The sequence below is a fragment of the Diadema antillarum genome, unplaced genomic scaffold (genome assembly GCF_040938485.1).
Source record: "Diadema antillarum isolate AM-2024a unplaced genomic scaffold, OU_Dant_1.0 scf00000033, whole genome shotgun sequence".
In the NCBI taxonomy this organism is placed as follows: Eukaryota; Metazoa; Echinodermata; class Echinoidea; order Diadematoida; family Diadematidae; genus Diadema; species Diadema antillarum.
Window position 1 is genome coordinate 1,989,204 of NW_027270922.1, and position 17,722 is coordinate 2,006,925.

Genomic DNA, 17,722 nt, shown 5'->3' on the forward strand with positions numbered 1-17,722 from the left:
TTAGTAAATTAAAGCTTGATAATCCGGATTTTAATGTGATATTGAAACTTTAGATTAGAATCTAGCGTAGTCTTGTAGACCATATCACTCACAGCTTGGTGTACTACATGTACTTTGCCAATTGGCCCTATCCTTGCCCGGCTTGTTGGGTTTGCATTTGATTTTGCGGCGTAAATATTAGGCCTAACGTTAGCTAGCTCGCTTTGCTTAGCTAGCTCCCTTCACTTTCGCAAATGTAAGTACATGGGACTATGCAATAACTCAAAAGCTGACCGTTATTTTGACGCAAAAAGTCGCGGTTTTTTCGTCTAAACACAACGAAATGGAATCACTTACCACGTAATTGTATAAATCAAATGGCATGTTTCGTTAAAAACCGCAAGATCCACCGAACTTCATTGACTAGTCTTGCGGACCATGAAACAAATTCAATTTCGACTCCTTTCCGCCGGTCGGGATTTTCGTAATTCATTCGCATTTCCTTAGTGATGGCGTCCCTCATTAGCATAAGATCGAGTGCGCGATGCGAGCGAGCTAGATTGACGAGTGTACAACTGAGTTGAGGACACGCCCTCGATTGATTTCAGGCAGCTTTACTCGTGTGTGATGAGTAATACTAGAATCATCATTATCTTGTCATTCAGACACAAATCGTAGGCCTGTACATTTGATGTGTTTCTCTCTCCCTCGGATCCCTCGATCCCTCCCTCTCTTTCCCTCTTTCTTTCTTTTTTTTCTTTAATTCTTCTTCTCTCCCTCCCTCTCTCCCCTCTGTGTAAATCTATGTAGGCCCTGGATGTAACACAAGACATTACATTTATATAAACATGATATATATCCCTTTCTCTCTCTCAGTATCTCCGTGTCAGTTGTGTCGTTATGGAACTGGTTTAAAGAATAACTGGATAGGTCCTATAAGAAAATCTGAGAAATCTTTACTTAGAAGGAATTTCATTTAGAAGGTCACATGCCAAAAGTGATATTGATGGGCCTACCTATAAATAATTTTGAGGGCGCTATATTATTCTCAACTACTTGGCTCGATCTATTTCTTTTATCCACCATTATTATTTATGCTTTTGAGTCCCTTTCATCTTCACTGAGAATACAACTGATTATACAATACAATCAATTTCATTCATTCTTCAGCGTCATATGCCTACAGAATTTAAGGTCTAGTACTATCTATTGCAAACGTTGCAATTTATAGATCAATTGCAAGTTTTCATTTTTAGAAGGGTGCTGCAATTAATTGCAAGTTACGATTTATTGCATATTTGTAATCAATTGCAAGACTTGATGTTGATTTTGGGGGTTTGCAATTGATTGCAAGTTTAATTGCGACACCCCCTCCAAGTACATGTATAACAATAAGTACAGTGTACATATGAAGAGTTTGTTTGCAAAAACCGATAAGTCCATTTTTGAAGATTTTGAAGTACTGTCTCTGTCATAAAGTACAAAATAGTACCTTTTAAATGATATATTGGTCACTACATATAAAGGTACATTTTTGAAGTTATGGTCAAAAGAAGCAAAAATTTTCTTATTATTCTGTTTATTTTTCTTGACCTTTAATCGCAAATATCTCCATTTGGCAAATATGGACTTATCGGTTTTTGCAAACAAACTACCTTGGTATAAAGGATGCGTTTTTTTAAGACGGCACAGATTGGGGCATGGCACGTATTAAACCTATGGGAAAAACGTTGGGTTAGTGGTTAGGGTTAGGGTTAGGGTTGGGGTTAGGGTTAGGGTTAGGGTTAGGGTTAGGGTTAGGGTTAGGGTTACGGTTATGGTTAGGGTTAGGGTTTGATGGTTAGGGTTAGGATTAGGATTAGGGTACGGTTTAAGGATAGGGTCCCCAATAGATTTTTAGGGTCCCCAATCTGTGCCGTCTAAAAAAAACACGCCGACGGGATTGCCCTTACAAGTGTCTGAGAGAGGGCGCTCTTCAAGAACAGTTGGTGAACTGCTCATTTTAACTCTTGTTTTGTTTTATCGATCAAAAAAAAAAAAACTCATTACAGCGCGACCATTACAAAGATGGAAGGGAGAGAAGAAGCAAACAAATAAAAGTAAAGTATACAGCAAAGAACAAGTAGTGTAAAGTGTGATATAGCAACTTTCAATATCAGGTCACTAACCTTAAAGACAGCCAATCCCTTTTACAACCAATTTTTGAAAAGGTATTGAAAAAAAAAACATTATTTGGAAACCTCCTGTAAATTTTTAACTCAAGAGGGTCTTTATTTGTTTAGTAAATTGACCGTTAAGATTTGAATATTTCTTTTTTCGTACTACAAAAAAATTACAAATCTAAACTGCTAGTCTAGTTTTCCAGACCTGTGTGATGCACTCAGTTGCACGAGTAGTTCATGTAAGTGGTGTGTTGCTATTTGCTATCGACAACAAAGTAAGAGAAGCTAGTGAATTCTTCATTTCTGGCTGACAGCTTTAACATGCATATCTTTTGTTCGAAGTATAAGTATAATTATTACAACCACAGGAGGATTAATGTATGCAGCTGTGCCTAGTACACAGAATACGTTACGGTGAGCGTTTGGTGCATTATTTGAATTTTAACGGCTAACAACCTTCCAATATCACATAAATGTTATAGATTTACAATAGTCTTGTCATTCTGGTAGAATATATCATGTTCTGTACAATTTGGGAGGAATGCAAAAGGGAAGGGCTATCTTTAAGATGGCAACCTTAAATCTCTGCTTCCTTTTTGCCACTCTCGAGTTTGTTTCCTGGGTGATGTTCAGATACTTTTTAAAACTTTGGAAATGTGGGAAATTTTCCGAAGTTTAGAAACCTAAATACAATGTATAATCATTTGATATGAAAAATATGTAAGCAACATGGCATGTTAATTTCAATCTACTAAAGCTCCGAATGTGCAATCCATAACTTTATCACGCTTGCAAATAAGCTTTTCTGAATTCGGTACAAGGCTGAGAAAAAACCCCCAATGTTTATAAGCTTTATCTTTGAGAGCAGGAAATACACTTTTGGATCACGCTTCTCCGTTTTAATCGGCTTTGTGATTTTACATTGTACTCCTTACTTTCCGTAATCCTCTCGACTGACTGCCATCGTCCTTTTCTGTTGAGAATCCGTCGTCTGATAGCTCTCTGAACTTTGTTCTCGATATAAATGATCTCTTTTCTTCAGAAGAATCTGCTTTCTCGTTTGAGAAATTACTCTGAGATGTAAACCTTTGAAATAAATGTCATATAATGTTTCTCCCAATCTGTGTGCATCTTTATTCAAAGAACATCTTCTTCTTCTTCTTCCTCTTCTTCTTCTTCTTCTTCTTCTTCTTCTTCTTCTTCTTCTTCTTCTTCTTCATCATCATCATCATCATCATCATCATCATCATCATCTCCTCCTTCTCCCCTTATACGTCTTTCAATGTCTCCCTCCTTTTTTTCCTATTCCTGTCTTCTTCTTTTTCATCCCTCATTGAACTTGCGACTTCCTTTAATGTATACTCAAAACTGTTTTATCTCTATAGTATCTATATAGGCTAATACTAATCCTATAAATGTAGTTTCATATCTTAAGATTGATTACATTATATTCTATAATAGGGAAAGATCGGACTAACAGACTTGTTGAAGTCTCATCAATATTGGACAGAAATTGAGCAAGTTATAATATGGAATATTATAACGTTTCAACCGTTCGGGCATCATTGGTTATACCACACATCGATTATGCATTAGTTTTGTTAATCGTTTGCGATACCAAAATGATTATACATCGAGATTTGGGTCTGTAGTTTATTTCAGCAGTTACAATCATTCCCCTTTGAATAATATCATCATTGCTGTGAGCGATTGCAATATAACCAAAATGGTTATTTTGGGACAAAAATAAGTTTTCCATTTTCATTTAATGGCAAAAATGAAATTAGTGCAAAAATGTTTGTGTCAGTGAGAGATTTACAATGCCAATAGCTTCCCCACCTCATCAGATCTGAATAATTGGTTGCTATACTATTAAAGATAATGTTTATTACTACGAAACTTTAAACATCCAAGACTTTCATATCTTTCCTCCGACTTTCGAACCTCTTATCAATTCTTGATTTTGCTGCATCCTCAGGCATTCAAATCGAACAATAAAAGAAAAGAAATCTCATCTTCCCAGAACTCCCCCACAAAACAACACTAGGTACCATTTAATAGAAATTCCTCTCTGCATAAATGTCAAGTTTGATAACATAATGGGACAGATAATTACTTGAGTACGTATTGAAAATTCCCACTAAAATTTTCATGTTACAACAAAAAATGCTTTAACCGGAACCACCATGACATGCAAGTTGAATGAGGCCACGGAGTATCTCCTCATAACCCTTTGACTTCCACAAAAATAAATAATGGTTGTTAAATTTCGTTGTTGATATGATGATTTTGAGGACATACATTGTGAAATTCGTATCTATATGCCAACGGATATATGCATGCATATAATAATTTGACAATGATGCCTATCAGTGGCGGATCCAGGAATTCTGTAAAGGGGGTGGGGGGGGGGGGAGCGCAACTAATATTTCTGGTGCCACTTCCGGGTTTCCATTTCATTTTTTCTTTTTATTTCTTTTGTTTTTAACGAAAAATAAAGGGGGGGGCGTGCGCCGGTTGCGCCCCCCTCTGCAGTGCTCTGGATCCGCCACTAACTATTAAGACGGACGAAGTCTCAAATATCAAAACTTAAAAAGTATCGATTAAAAACAATAATATATTCTGTCTATATTCAAGGTTTTCCACCCATCCTATCTGGTGGTTTAGTGACATACTTTGTATTGCAACTGCCTCGTGAAAAACAATGATGGGGAAATCCATTAACTGTCTAACTGCAGCGAAATTGCTCCATTTTTGTAAGAGTCACCTTAAGAGATCGAAAAACAATTGAAGATCATGATATACACAGGCTTTGACTATTCCCGTAGAAAAGCCTACCATCTTTGCTTTCCTCCCTCCACCTGTGTTGCACCGTATGCCAAGTAACATACTATCTCGTTCTTTTCTCTTTCCTTTCATACATTGTTCACATTTTGTAACTTCACTATAATTTCATGGATTTAATCACTCTTGTATATGGTGATATAAAAGTCGACAATGGACTAGCACTAGTCAACGGGATTTGCCGGCCAAGTGTAACCGCCCATGATACATGATTACATTGGTATTTCATGTCGCGTCCTTTCAGGTAATGTTTGACCGCAATCAATCACAAAATCTTTCACCGGAGCAGTCCGATGCCGGCTAATACCTTTGTTTTGGGGTTTCCTTTGAAGAATCGATTGATCTTGTGGTTGGATGACTGCATGCGCAGGGGGTAAATTCTCGTTTTCCAATGGTGCAGAACACCTTGTTTGTGATTATAATTCAAACAACATTATGAATATATTATTTTCATCTGAGCCCCTCAAACTTCTAAAATCTTTTATAGTCGACAGTTCAACTTCATTTCCCTGTTATTTCAAGGCGCCCCAAGCGCATAATGAAATCCATGCTAGTATTGAACCACGTTAAATAGGAAATAATGAGGATGGAAGGTCACCGTGTCTAACGCGTCGAAGTACAAAACCGCCTCAGCCCGTCCCTTTGGACCACGAATTCCAATCGGTGTTGTATTGACAAAGCATACTATACGATCGAAACAGAGGTCACGGGTTGGTGCCGATAACAACAGGCTTGGTATCGCGGATACAGGGCAGGCGACCGTGCTGAACTGAGGGGCGCATCGGCAGTGCGTGGCATTCGGTAATAAATCGGGGAAATATTTTACAGAATAGTTTCTTCAGTGTTTCAGGTAGGTATAAGTACTTATTAATTTGTACTGAGTATTTTTGTGGTGATATATTGAGTGACATAGATTAAAATGCCCGATAAATGGCCACCAAGTCTTCGCCGGCAAGACTCTATTAGCTAAGGCGCCGTGTACGAGCGTACGGCGTGTCACTTCGGCCCGCACTGTGTGAGCTAGAAAGCAGGCAGTTTCTGCAGCAGAGAGTGGTCCTAGCAACGGCCATACTTTTCGTGATATTACCCAAAGTCCCCCATAGTATTGTCATTCAACCCAAGTGAGTACTTCTGGTATGTGTATAATCTCTTCTTGGTCGTGAGATTTGTTTATCTACGTTGAAAAAAAATAAATTTTAAGCAGTTTTTAAAGTACGTTCACGCCCCGTTCACGGCGGACTCCGTGGTCCTTAGCAACCAAGCGTTGTTATGACACCTGTTCCGTGCAGTGCTTCACCATGTGCGATATGATCGTTCGAGCGCGCCGCTGTTGGTCGCTGCTTATTACCGACCGATAGGCAATTTATTGCTGTCCCAGCCGGAACAGCTTGTATTCTATCAACAAACGAAATCATTTGCAATGGTAGTTCTCATTGAATATGAAGATGTTGTCCTTTGTGTAATTCAGCTACATTTGAGAGGTCTGTATGATGATAAAAATTGATTAGATCTACCTTTGAGTATGATAATAATAAATAATAAATATCATTTATAAAGCACTTATTACAGCGTTTCTAACCTGCCAATATTGTCAGATGATTTCATACACCCAATCATAATGAAACATTAAATATTCCTGTCCATAATCTTCAAACCCTGACTTATATTCTGATACACACAGGTGATTATGCTCAGGTGCACAAGCTTATAATGAATCTAGTGATTGTAGTACCTAATCATGTATTTCCAACATAAAGATGGATCATATCTGTCACCAAAAGCTAGCATATGACTATATAGATAATTTATTAGATATCTATTTTTCATCTACAATGCGAGTGCTGTTGACATTTTGCTAGTTTCTGAATGTGCTTTTGTGTTCATTTATTACACCTCATTAAGGTAGACTGACTCACATATCCTATGCAGGAAAACTTATAAATGTTACTTTATCTGTAGGATTGAAGCTGAATTATTTGTTGCCCATTGTGGTGGAACAAAGTCTCTTGGTACACTAGCCTTTAAACTGACAGTGTGTTTTGGTTAGAGTACCAAAGTTCATTGCCATTTGTTAAAACTACTACTCTACATTGACTTTCTGTGCCAGGGACTTTGGATAGTGTGTAGGCTGATCTATGCAATGCTATGTAGAGTTTATTTTTGTGTGTGTGTGTGTGTCATGTGTGCCAGCCAGCACTCAAAGCACACAAAGGTTTAAAGAAAGGTCATTTCTACATCAGACATACAAATTAATGAAATAAAATGGTATACTTGAAGAGTTTGTTCGCAAAAACCGATAAGTCCATTTTTGAAGATTTTGAAGTAGGGTCTCTAGCTGTCATAACGTACAAAATAATACCTTTTAAATGATAAATTGGTCACTACATATAAAGGTACATTTTTGAAATTATGGTCAAATGAAGCAAACATTTTCTTATTATTCTCCTTATTTTTCTTGACCTTTAATCGCAAATATCTCCAATTGGCAAATATGGACTTATCGGTTTTTGCGAACAAACTCTTCACTTTATAAACATGCTTTTTACCTCTCGGGTCACAAATAAATGCATGAGAGACTGATCAGCTTCTTTTTGACTTTTTGATATCTACTTTCAGGTGAATTACTTTTGAAGATAAATGGTAGATATATTGCATTGATTCCATGTATGGGGGAGATATTTTTCATATAAATTTCTAACTAAGAGCTGCTCTCATCAAAGACAAACTTGCTAAATTTCCCTCTTTGCATTGTTTTCCTAATTTCATCCAGTATATTAAGATATTAAGTGAAATACAAGGAAGCTGATTCACTCTTTCATACAGCTTGGGATGGGGGAGTAATCAGTGCATATCTCCTCTAGTTTTGAATGGAAATACACATATTGGTAATTTGTTGTTGTGAAGGGGAACCCGGGGCAAAGTGGACCAAAAATTTTTGTCCAGCCAAAACGGGAATTAAAAGCAAAGTTAAGCAAGATTTTTTGTTTATACTATTTCCTGAGGACCACCGCTAAAAAATGTCACTAAAATTTGTTTTCAAATTATCAGTTTTATCAATTACTGTGAATTTTTAAAAAAGTATGAAAATTCCACTTTGCCCCAGAACATTGGGGCAAAGTGGAATACAAAACGCAAGGCATGCGGCGTGCGTGGAAACGCACCAAACTTCATTTTACATACAAGCCCATTTAGTTAACATGTTCCACCTTGCCCCGTCCACTTTGCCCCAACCATGTATAATTTTCCCAATGCGCATCACTGTGACGATGGCCAATATTTGCTAGCCCTGATATCACGATTTATGGAAGCTTATCATACTTTGTATTACTTTCTATGGAAATAAAATCATTTTGAACTGAATTGAATTGAATTGAAATCCATGCATCGTTATTACCGTGGTTTTCGAGATACTATTTCAGATATGCATGATAATTTGGCATAAAATATGTATCATCAATTGTTGGATTTGCGGTATGCAAAACAGCTATTTTCCTTTAAGACACACAAACAATTATTTATTTACACAGCTCTGATATCAAAAGATGGAGCATCACTAGAGGTATCTTGGTGCATGAGCTTTAGATTCAAGACTGAATATTGTTTAGGTTTAATGGGGGTGTTTTACTTTGCCCTGTGTTCCTCTTTGCCCCGGGTTCCCCTATACTCTTATGTAATTCTAAACCAAGAAATTGCAAAGGTTGAAATCAGTGAGAGAGATTTCATTAAACCTTGACATGAAGTAAGGATGCCATGATATTTTGATATAAAATTTCACAGATATATTAATTAACTATATTTAAGATATTTGGTTGCAACCACACATGTTTATATATTGTAAATCAGAAGAGATGATGGCATCTCTTTCAGTGTGATCTACAGTCATGTTTACACCCAGTACCATGCTTTTTGAAGTCATGTGTCAAACTATTAAAAGTTTAACAATACTTGAAATCAAAGAAAACTTAAGTGGAAAGGATTGTATACCATTCTTGCCACTTGTTTTTTTTTAAATTGAAATTACAAACTGATCTTAGTTTTCATGGTTTTGTCTGCAAGCTTTGCATGTGTGCAAGGTCAAGTGTATGAAACAAATTTGTAAACAATGTAGAAACCATTACGGAGTCTATTTTTTGAGGCATTGTTTGGAACAAAACTGGAAGCGAGGTTTTCTTCCCTCATTTTTTTTCTTTTCTGTTAAATATGATTTCATAAGCTATACAATAATGTGGCAGTATCTGTTAAGATATTTCATGTTTTGACCACTCATAATTTTTTGAGAGTTGGCACAGACCATTCCTACTGATATATTGGATTATGAATGAAACATACATATATAGCTGTATCATATATGTAGGCCTATGTATGAATTCATGGTTGGATCAACTGAATATGAGATGAAACATATTACCAAGAGAAACTGTAAAAGTGGGTACTTTCACACTTGGCGGGCATAATGAATTTTGCTTGTTTTCAATTCCATGTAATTGAAACATTAGATAGTGTTACATATCACGGGCAAAAATATTTGCATGCTTTTATTTCACCCTAGTTTCTGGTTGCGCAAATTGCATGAAAATTTCCACACCACAAAAATTCCACTTTTACAATATCATGGATCATTTTAAATACAATTTTTGTTTTTGTTTTTTAAACTACATACCACATACCTCTTGTACCCCAATCTACTTTGTAATATCTCTCTCACTCATTCTCTTCCTCTCTCTCTCTCTCTCTCTCTCTCTCAATCTCCCAGTATCATTATTTCTCCTCTTTTTTTTTTCTTGCTCTCTATCTTTCAAAGCCCTCCTCACTGTCTGAAAACTTGGACTTCTTCTAGAGGGAAGTAAGATAGAGCAGGTGGATGTTCAATGAGCAGTGTTGTTTGGGGCTCTCTGTGAAGCTTATGAATGCATGGTTGCTATGGAATTGATTGATTTCAGAATACAGGCAGTGCACAAGCCATCAATTCACGCATGTGATTCAGACCTAATTTCTGAAGAGGGGGAGTGTTTGGAGAAGCGTATACTGTTTACCAATAATTGGTTGTCATGGTTTCAGCATGGATAAATGCTGCAGGGAAAAAACAGAGGCAATATAAAGTATGAAGAAAGTTGTGATAAAACTGAGAGACACCTCAAGGATATTGGGAGTAACACATCTGTGTGCTGCCTGCATACTCGCCAGAGAGGTATTAGTATCTTTCTTTTTTTTTTTTTTGGCCTGAATGGTAGGTAGTGTGTAATTGGCAATCATCTGGCAATTTTCACTGGATGATGTTTGGCTAGTATGCTTATTATAGATTGGGATAGGGATGTTGAGATGCTAATATTGATGTGCAATTTTCATTTAATTTGTGAAAGAAGGGTTAGGGGATCCAGTCCTAAGTAATGTATACAGTAATGTATTTGTCAGGTAGTCAGGTATTTCATACAACTGTTTTGTGACTTGGCTAGTCAGTCTCTTTTTATTTTCATATATTTCCATCTTTTTCTGCAAGATACATGTATCCATGTTATCGGTTGTGGACAAATGTAATTTCAAATTTTTTTCAAACTCACTAAAAAGCATATATTGGCATATGCTGATGCCATGTCTAAGTAAATGCAATACAGCACGATTTGGAATGTGTACATTCTACATTTCATTATGTCTAATTTTATATGAGGGAAATACAAGTGTACATGCATATATGAAGTTATTTGTATTACGTCTAGAATCTGCTTACATGCATGGAACTGATGCTGGAGGTAGCTTTTATAGTTTGAAAACATGTTACACTCCTTGAATATCTATCTGAAGATAAAAAGCAGTATCTGTGCTGTGCGTGTGTGTGTGTGTGTGTGTGTGTTGAACTTCACCTCAAAGTCATGCACATGCTTTATGTTGTAGAAATTAATAATTAAGTATATTTTGAAGTTAATATCATTTTATGTTCTGTTTCTATCATGTTTTAATTCTTGTAAGGTGAAAAGATTATGACGTCAAAATATACATTGTATTTTATGTTGTGTTCACAATTGATGGTACTACATGTCTGGTCTTGTTTAGAGATTAAAAAAAAAGAAAGAAAAATAATTTGGTTAACGAGGACTACCATTTCCAGACAAATTATCATTCTCTATAAATATTTAAGTGTCCTCCATTTTAATTTATCAATCTTTAAGGACGCCATGGATGCAATACGCCGAGATGTCTCCCGTCTGAGGGAACGATACAAGGTTCTCCAACAACAGCAGTTCACGTTCATCAATGCTCTGGACAACACACGGTCGGATGCTTATGAGAAGACAAAGCCTCTCAGATCAATAAATCAGGTATGAAATCTTTTGACCTATCTGACTTATCGATTTCTTTCTCTGATATATCCAGCATATTTTGTTATTAAAAAGTCATATATACATGTATAACTTATAGGTTCCTCTCCTACAATTCTCATTTTAAATCATGAGAAAATGTTGACTAGTGTATTAAAATCAAAGTGGCTACAAGCCACAATGTAGATAGACATCGAAACAACATTTCTGTTAACTGTACACTTTTGACTCAAAGACTTTTTCAAATATTTTCGATTTTATGACAAGCCATTATAACAAGGCTAACGTGAACTTGAATTTACCAATGACAAATATGGGCTTTTTAGCTGGTATTCCTGTTAACTCCAGATACAATAATGCAATCAGAACTGTGTTTCTCCTATTCACACCTGTCAGTAGTTTCATAACATAAGTAAAGATCTGAATTGCATAGAATTATAGCAAAATGTGACAGTCACTGGTATGGGAGGTATGGAGAAACTTGCATTGATAACTTGAAAATAACAAAACTTCAATGATTTAGGAAAGAAAAAAACATGAACATGCATAGATAATGACTATTTGTCATACTACGCAGATCGCTCCTCTGTCTTTTGGGTACATTTTATAATTGTCATACCTTTGCTTAAATTACACATGTAACAGTGTCTAAAAACAAAAAAATCATCTTGATTTATAGATAGTCTTAAGCCATGCTGTTAACACTCCAAGTTTTCAGAACGATGCAACTTCTTTTTCTCATTGCCCCCCTCCCAAAAAACAACAACAAACAAAAACGTTATGATTCTATTATCATGTTTGTCAATATCTGCTATACTCTTGTCCTGTGAGATAATGCAGTAACAAAAATTATCCTATATGTCAGCGTTTTTTCCTTCTAAACTATTTCAGACAATTAGTGTACAATTATTTTATTTTGGGTTGCTTTTCATTGTTCTTGTCCTTGTACATAGGTGAAAGAACTCTTTGAACGTAGCCGGAATGCAACTGACCGTCGTGCCATGAAGCAGTGGTTAGATCTTGTTGGTGAGCTGACCAATGTCGTGATGCGAATATCAAATATCAATCCAGACATTCTCAAGGAAAATCCAGCTAGCCAGGCTCTTGACCGATGCCGTACCCTGCTCAACCCAAGCAATGAATTTTCTGCACTGAGGGCAGGCTATCCTCACCAAGAGGTTAGTAGTTCATGTTCAAAGTCTAGTCAGCTAACATACAAACAGGGATGTAAAACTTGGCATTGTATTAATTTTGTAGTGAAAAATTAAAGGAATATTCTTTGGTCCATATTTTGTCTATTCATCCATATCATCCTTTTACTCATTCATTTATTTAGTTGTGTATTCATAAATTATAATCTCCTTGTCTTTTCATTATAAGTTAATTCAACCCAGGCAATTAATTTTCAGCCAGAGGCTAAAGCTTTGTTCATGGTCATATCAGTGGCAAATGAAGAAAATCTAGTGGAGGCAAGTGACACTCAAAAAATTAAATGGTGTTCACTGCAACTTAATAAATTACAAACACCAAAAACAATAGAAATTATATCACCTGGGCATCACAAATGGACTTTCTGGGTACAGTATACTTCAAGGTTCCTAAAATATAAATTCTTTTGCTTTTGTAGCATTCACTATCAAATAGTCGTAACTTTTTGGTCATTGATGAAGGTGAGAAAGCTTAAAGGGACTGTACAGTACTGGTTGAGGTGGGGATTCATGTTTTGAACATTCTTATGTGAGATAATGAGAAACCTCTTATGAAATATGAAAGAGCATGTAATTTTAAGAAGGATTCAACGTTTATTTGATGAAAATTGGTTTTCAAATGGCTGAGATATCCCAAAAAGTGATAATAATAAAAGGCAACAGGCCACAACTTTATTAGGATCTCTTTGTTTCACCTTGTTTTTAGATATCTCAGCCATTTCAAAACCGACTTTCATCAAATAAGCTTTTGATACCCCTTAGAATTGCATGCTCTTTGACATCTCACAGAGTGGTTTATGAATATCTCGCTAAATGTTAAAAGCTCAATCCTTACCTCGACCAGAACTGTACACACCCTTTAAAATGCACATGACTAAAAAAATGTTATTCCCAAATACTCTGTTTGATAACTACCAACAGGTCAATCATCTAAGTTGCTCTGAGGCCCGTGTTCTATACGGAGGATGTGTCAGTATAGTTCCGCTGGTGTTTGATAACCTCCTGAAGATATACGCTATCTACAGAGAAAGTATGAGCGAGCTGAATGAGACATGGCCGACACAAACACAAAGACCCCGCAGCGTCCAGAGTGCTAGACATCAGCGATCAAATACTGAGAGTAAGTAGCAAGTCTTGTAGTAGACTGCTCTGAAATATGAGTACAATAGCTTCAGAATGACAGTTATGATTGCTCTTGACAAGGTTTTAAAAATGTTTGAAAGAGTCACCCTTTTTGAAATGGGAAATGTCAGCAATTGAACACATGTGTGTCAGATTTATTTCCTATCAAAGTAAAATATCAATAAAATTGATTTCGGTGGTGTATCTGCACCACATCAAGACATACTCTCCAGAATACATCAATTTAATTATTGTATTGCATGAAATAATCTTTGCAAAGCCTCTGAAATGAAAAGTATAATTATGAAATTGAACTGCACAGCTAATATGTCCATCTAAGAATTTCAGTGTCTTGACATATCAGGAAGGTATGAGATATCTCCTAATTTGAGTTGAAAGTACTCTGCAAATGGCTTCACATACATATTGTTCTTCATGAATTTTAGCAAAGTCACGCCCCTTCCACTTAAATTTTCTCTCTGAAAGGGAATGGTGAATAGAAATGTTCTTTGTGATCACAAATACAGTGGACTCCTGTTATAACGAAGTCCTCGGGACTGGCATTTTTTTTTTGTTGTATAAAAATGTTGTTATAACCGAACAAGTAAACAATAAAAAACATAGAGTGGATAATGCTTGGGCCTGACTTTTTATTTCGTTGTAACCGGAATTTAATTATAACGGTGTTCGTTATAATGGGAATGCGCTGTACCAGTTTTCATATGTCATGAAAATGTAATACCACAAATTTTGTGACTGTTTATGTTGCAGAGCTTGGCGTATGCAAAGTATTACCAACCATGGAGATGAAATAAAGTAGTTTGCTCCTCTAACAGCATGCACTGTTGCTATAATTTTAAACTCACATGGAAAAATGTCTGTCTTTTTATGTCCATCCCAGCCCAAGTAAATGCCAGAGCAAAGACAGCCCTTGGTAATCGCAGTGACCAGAAGAACAGGGACAAAGGGACAGACACAAATGACCTCTCCAAGAGGATGCTGAAGCTCTCATTTGGCAAGATGCCGAAGGGCACTGATGAACCGGCCCTCTTTTACCGACGCACTCTCAACGGCCGCGCAGACAAGCTGAACATCACCGGCGGGGAGATCACGTTAGACAAGGCACCGTGGCGAGGGGCATCTTATGATAAAATCAACCATGTTGACCATCGAAGATTTGTAAATTTAGAAGGCAAGTTCTACTGAATGCCTCTCGGAGTACTGGTACTCTAAATCTGTTATGTCTTTTCTCTTTTCTATTACATGCTGAAAAGTTTTCTGTAATGGGTACTGTATATGTCATAGTATTTCACATTTTTTCTGAATTACTCATGAATTTCACAAATTGACTAACAAATGCAAAATAAACATCCAAGAATATCGCTTCTTGTCGCACAAATGTGGGAGATATTGTCTTAAAAGTGGGATATTGCTAACTTTGTTTCTTTAGAAGGGGCGGCATGTATATTTCATTCTCAAATTGTGGTTCTCTACTGTGAATTTAACCTCCATGAAATGGTTTGATAACAAGTCCAGATTAACAAATATATATGGCATATATAGTACCTATCAACTTTATTAACTAAATTGTGAAAGAGAGGGTATGTAAATCTAGAAGATGCAAAATGAGCATAGCTGCTGTAATCAAGGACATGGATATCCATGCTCATATTAATCTGCTGCATTTACAATTCGGTGATGATGAACTTGTCCCATTCTTTCAGAAGATAGGGTTTAACTTTTGTAATGAGGTAAATATGTGATTAGCTCAACAAACTTCAATAATTAGTCCAACTAACAGTCATATGTAGAGAATACCTCCTTTATATAGATTTGTTTTGTGACCAGCTTAACCCTAAAAAGACTGGGGGGGGGGGGGGGGCCTAAAAGGCCCCCCCCTCGACATTTCACGCGATTACTCAGCAACACACAATGCTCTCGCCGCGATGCTCTATGACTTTTTTCTTTCGAGTTTCCCGCACATTTTGACACCAAATTTGTGACGCCCGGGGGTACGGTTCTGAAGTTACATAACTTTTTGTACATGCACGTGAGGCCGAAAATGGCTCAAAAATGTGATTTTGTGTACAAAGTCAATGCAAATTGAGTTTTTTCACATGGTTCATATAAATATGCTTATTTTTACTCTCAATGGCTAAAATTAATTTCTTTTAGGAGTATTATGCTTCAAAAAGTGTCTGCCACAAATTTTGTTAAAAAAAACAACAGAAACAAAAGGTCGAAAAAACAAAGAAATACATAAGAAATTCATAAAACAATAAAATAAATAAGAAATTAATTTTGATACCGAATTTTTTTTCAAGTACATTTGCTGAGAATGCCACAAAGAATAATTAGACGAAAAATGAGCACTTTTGGAGCTTTATTTACTGATTTAGATCAAAGAGTCTGATTTCTTGCATAAATTAGCATAATTAATCAAAATAAAATAAAAGAAGACTATTTTGTAAAATTTAAATATACGGTCTTGTAGATTACATCGCACACTACCATTGTGCAAATTTCCGCGGCGATCGCGCGATCCACGGCCGAGATCTTAAGGGGGGGCCCTTTAGGCCCCCCCCCAGTCTTTCGAGCTACCAAAATAGCCCAGTCTTTTTAGGGTTAAACATGTCCCCCCACAATAAGAACAAAAAAAAAATCATGCAGCTGGGCATAGACAGTTCATATTTTGTTTAATGGCCACAATATCAGACCTAGAATGTGGTTGTCAATGTGTTGATGATTGAACAAATTGTATTGTACACCCTAGTTTAAGTTAATCCTCACAATGTCCTTATCTGTGAAGCTAGTTGTAGACAGACATGTATGCTCTGTGGAAGCTGAAACTTGAATTACTGAGATCCCATGACTTTGTTTATTTGTGTGTTGGGTAGTGTTGTACAATTTTAGGGACATTGTAATTTGTCACAGACTTTGAATTGTTGATATTTATCAAATTTTGCAGTATCAAGTACCATTCTTCATAGGTGTGTGAATAGAGCAATGCTGAACACTAAAATAAACAAATTACCCGAACAAGAACAGCACGTGAACTGTAATTTTATACATTACCGGTAAAACACACATGGTATCCATGGTACTACATGTCCTGTTATACATGTACATGCTGTCTTGTAGAATAAATTCAAATCGTGAAGTAATATCTAATCGAGCAAATACAAGTGAACAATGACTAATGCACCTAATTTTGAAAATATTTTGCAATATAAAACCTGTAAAATATGTTGATGAATTTCAGTTTTTAGTGCACTAGTAAGAGATATTCCAGTTCATGTTCAAGGTTGTAATACACTGAACTGCCATGCTCCATTCACTTCCAACTCCTGGCATTTGGGGAACACCCCCAATGCAAATTGCTGCATTTGTCATGGCAAGAGTCAACAAGATAATACTTTTACCTGTCATCAATCACGGTTTACTTTGACCAGACAATCGAAGGCCGAATCTGTAGTTTAGTACATCAAATATTCAAAATTTGAAATTTGAATCCATGATTTAATAACCTGCTAGCTTATGAATACCTTATTACTATGCTCTGTAATGCCAATTTATTGGCATATTGAAGTTCTTATGTTCATTAGGCAAGATTTCCCTGGTTATCTGGATGGATTCACAACTGACTTAGATTATATGTCAGAAGCAGCAGGCTGAAATAGGCCAAATGGAGTGCATTTTGAAATTTAAAGTGATAAAGGCCAAATCTGAATGTTTGACCAATGCTATTGTTCAGGTGTGTGGCCCACAGAGTAACAGGCTGCTAAGAAGTTGGCAATCACACCTTGAAAACTCTACAGAAATCCTTCGCAATCTTTTTCTTGTACGCCATTATTACAGAGATGCCAAGTTCAAAAAATTTTTATGAGTGAGATTTTCATGACTCGGCGTCTCGGCGCACGTGCATGCTCGTGAGCGAGGGAGCGAAGCGACTGAGTGGGGAGAGGGTGTGGGAGGGGGCTGTCCTCCCTCCTATGGCTGGGAGCTTTTTCAATTTTTAGCTCTTAATGGTGTGATCTGGTGCATACTTAAGTGACCATTTTTTACTTATTTTAAAAGACAAAAGGGAAATATG

General features: G+C 36.4%; 2 protein-coding genes across 2 annotated transcripts in view; one reads left to right on the plus strand and one right to left on the minus strand.

Annotated features, from left to right (window-relative positions):
- The window catches only part of LOC139742804 (contactin-2-like), a 116,596-nt gene extending 116,132 nt beyond the window's left edge, over window positions 1-464 (minus strand). Inside the window, exon 1 of the mRNA XM_071653321.1 lies at window positions 337-464. The gene's annotated coding sequence lies outside the window, so the exon portion shown is untranslated. The remainder of the gene's footprint in view (window positions 1-336) is intronic.
- A 5,316-nt stretch (window positions 465-5,780) lies between these two features.
- LOC139742814 (sperm acrosome-associated protein 9-like) lies at window positions 5,781-14,835 on the plus strand. The gene is made up of 5 exons (XM_071653331.1): window positions 5,781-5,835; window positions 11,150-11,299; window positions 12,253-12,477; window positions 13,429-13,627; window positions 14,531-14,835. Exons 2-5 carry the CDS (start codon window positions 11,156-11,158, stop codon window positions 14,833-14,835), a joined length of 873 nt encoding a protein of 290 aa, XP_071509432.1. The 5' UTR covers window positions 5,781-5,835; window positions 11,150-11,155.
- Window positions 14,836-17,722: the final 2,887 nt, after the last annotated feature.

What these genes read in the sequence shown, in the direction of transcription:
- LOC139742814 (XM_071653331.1), top strand. Translation starts at nt 11,156, where the DNA reads ATGGATGCAATACGCCGAGATGTCTCCCGTCTGAGGGAACGATACAAG. An exon ending in CTCTCAGATCAATAAATCAG is followed by an intron (nt 11,300 to 12,252) that starts GTATGAAATCTT and finishes CCTTGTACATAG; the next exon opens with GTGAAAGAACTCTTTGAACG. An exon ending in TCAGCGATCAAATACTGAGA is followed by an intron (nt 13,628 to 14,530) that starts GTAAGTAGCAAG and finishes TGTCCATCCCAG; the next exon opens with CCCAAGTAAATGCCAGAGCA.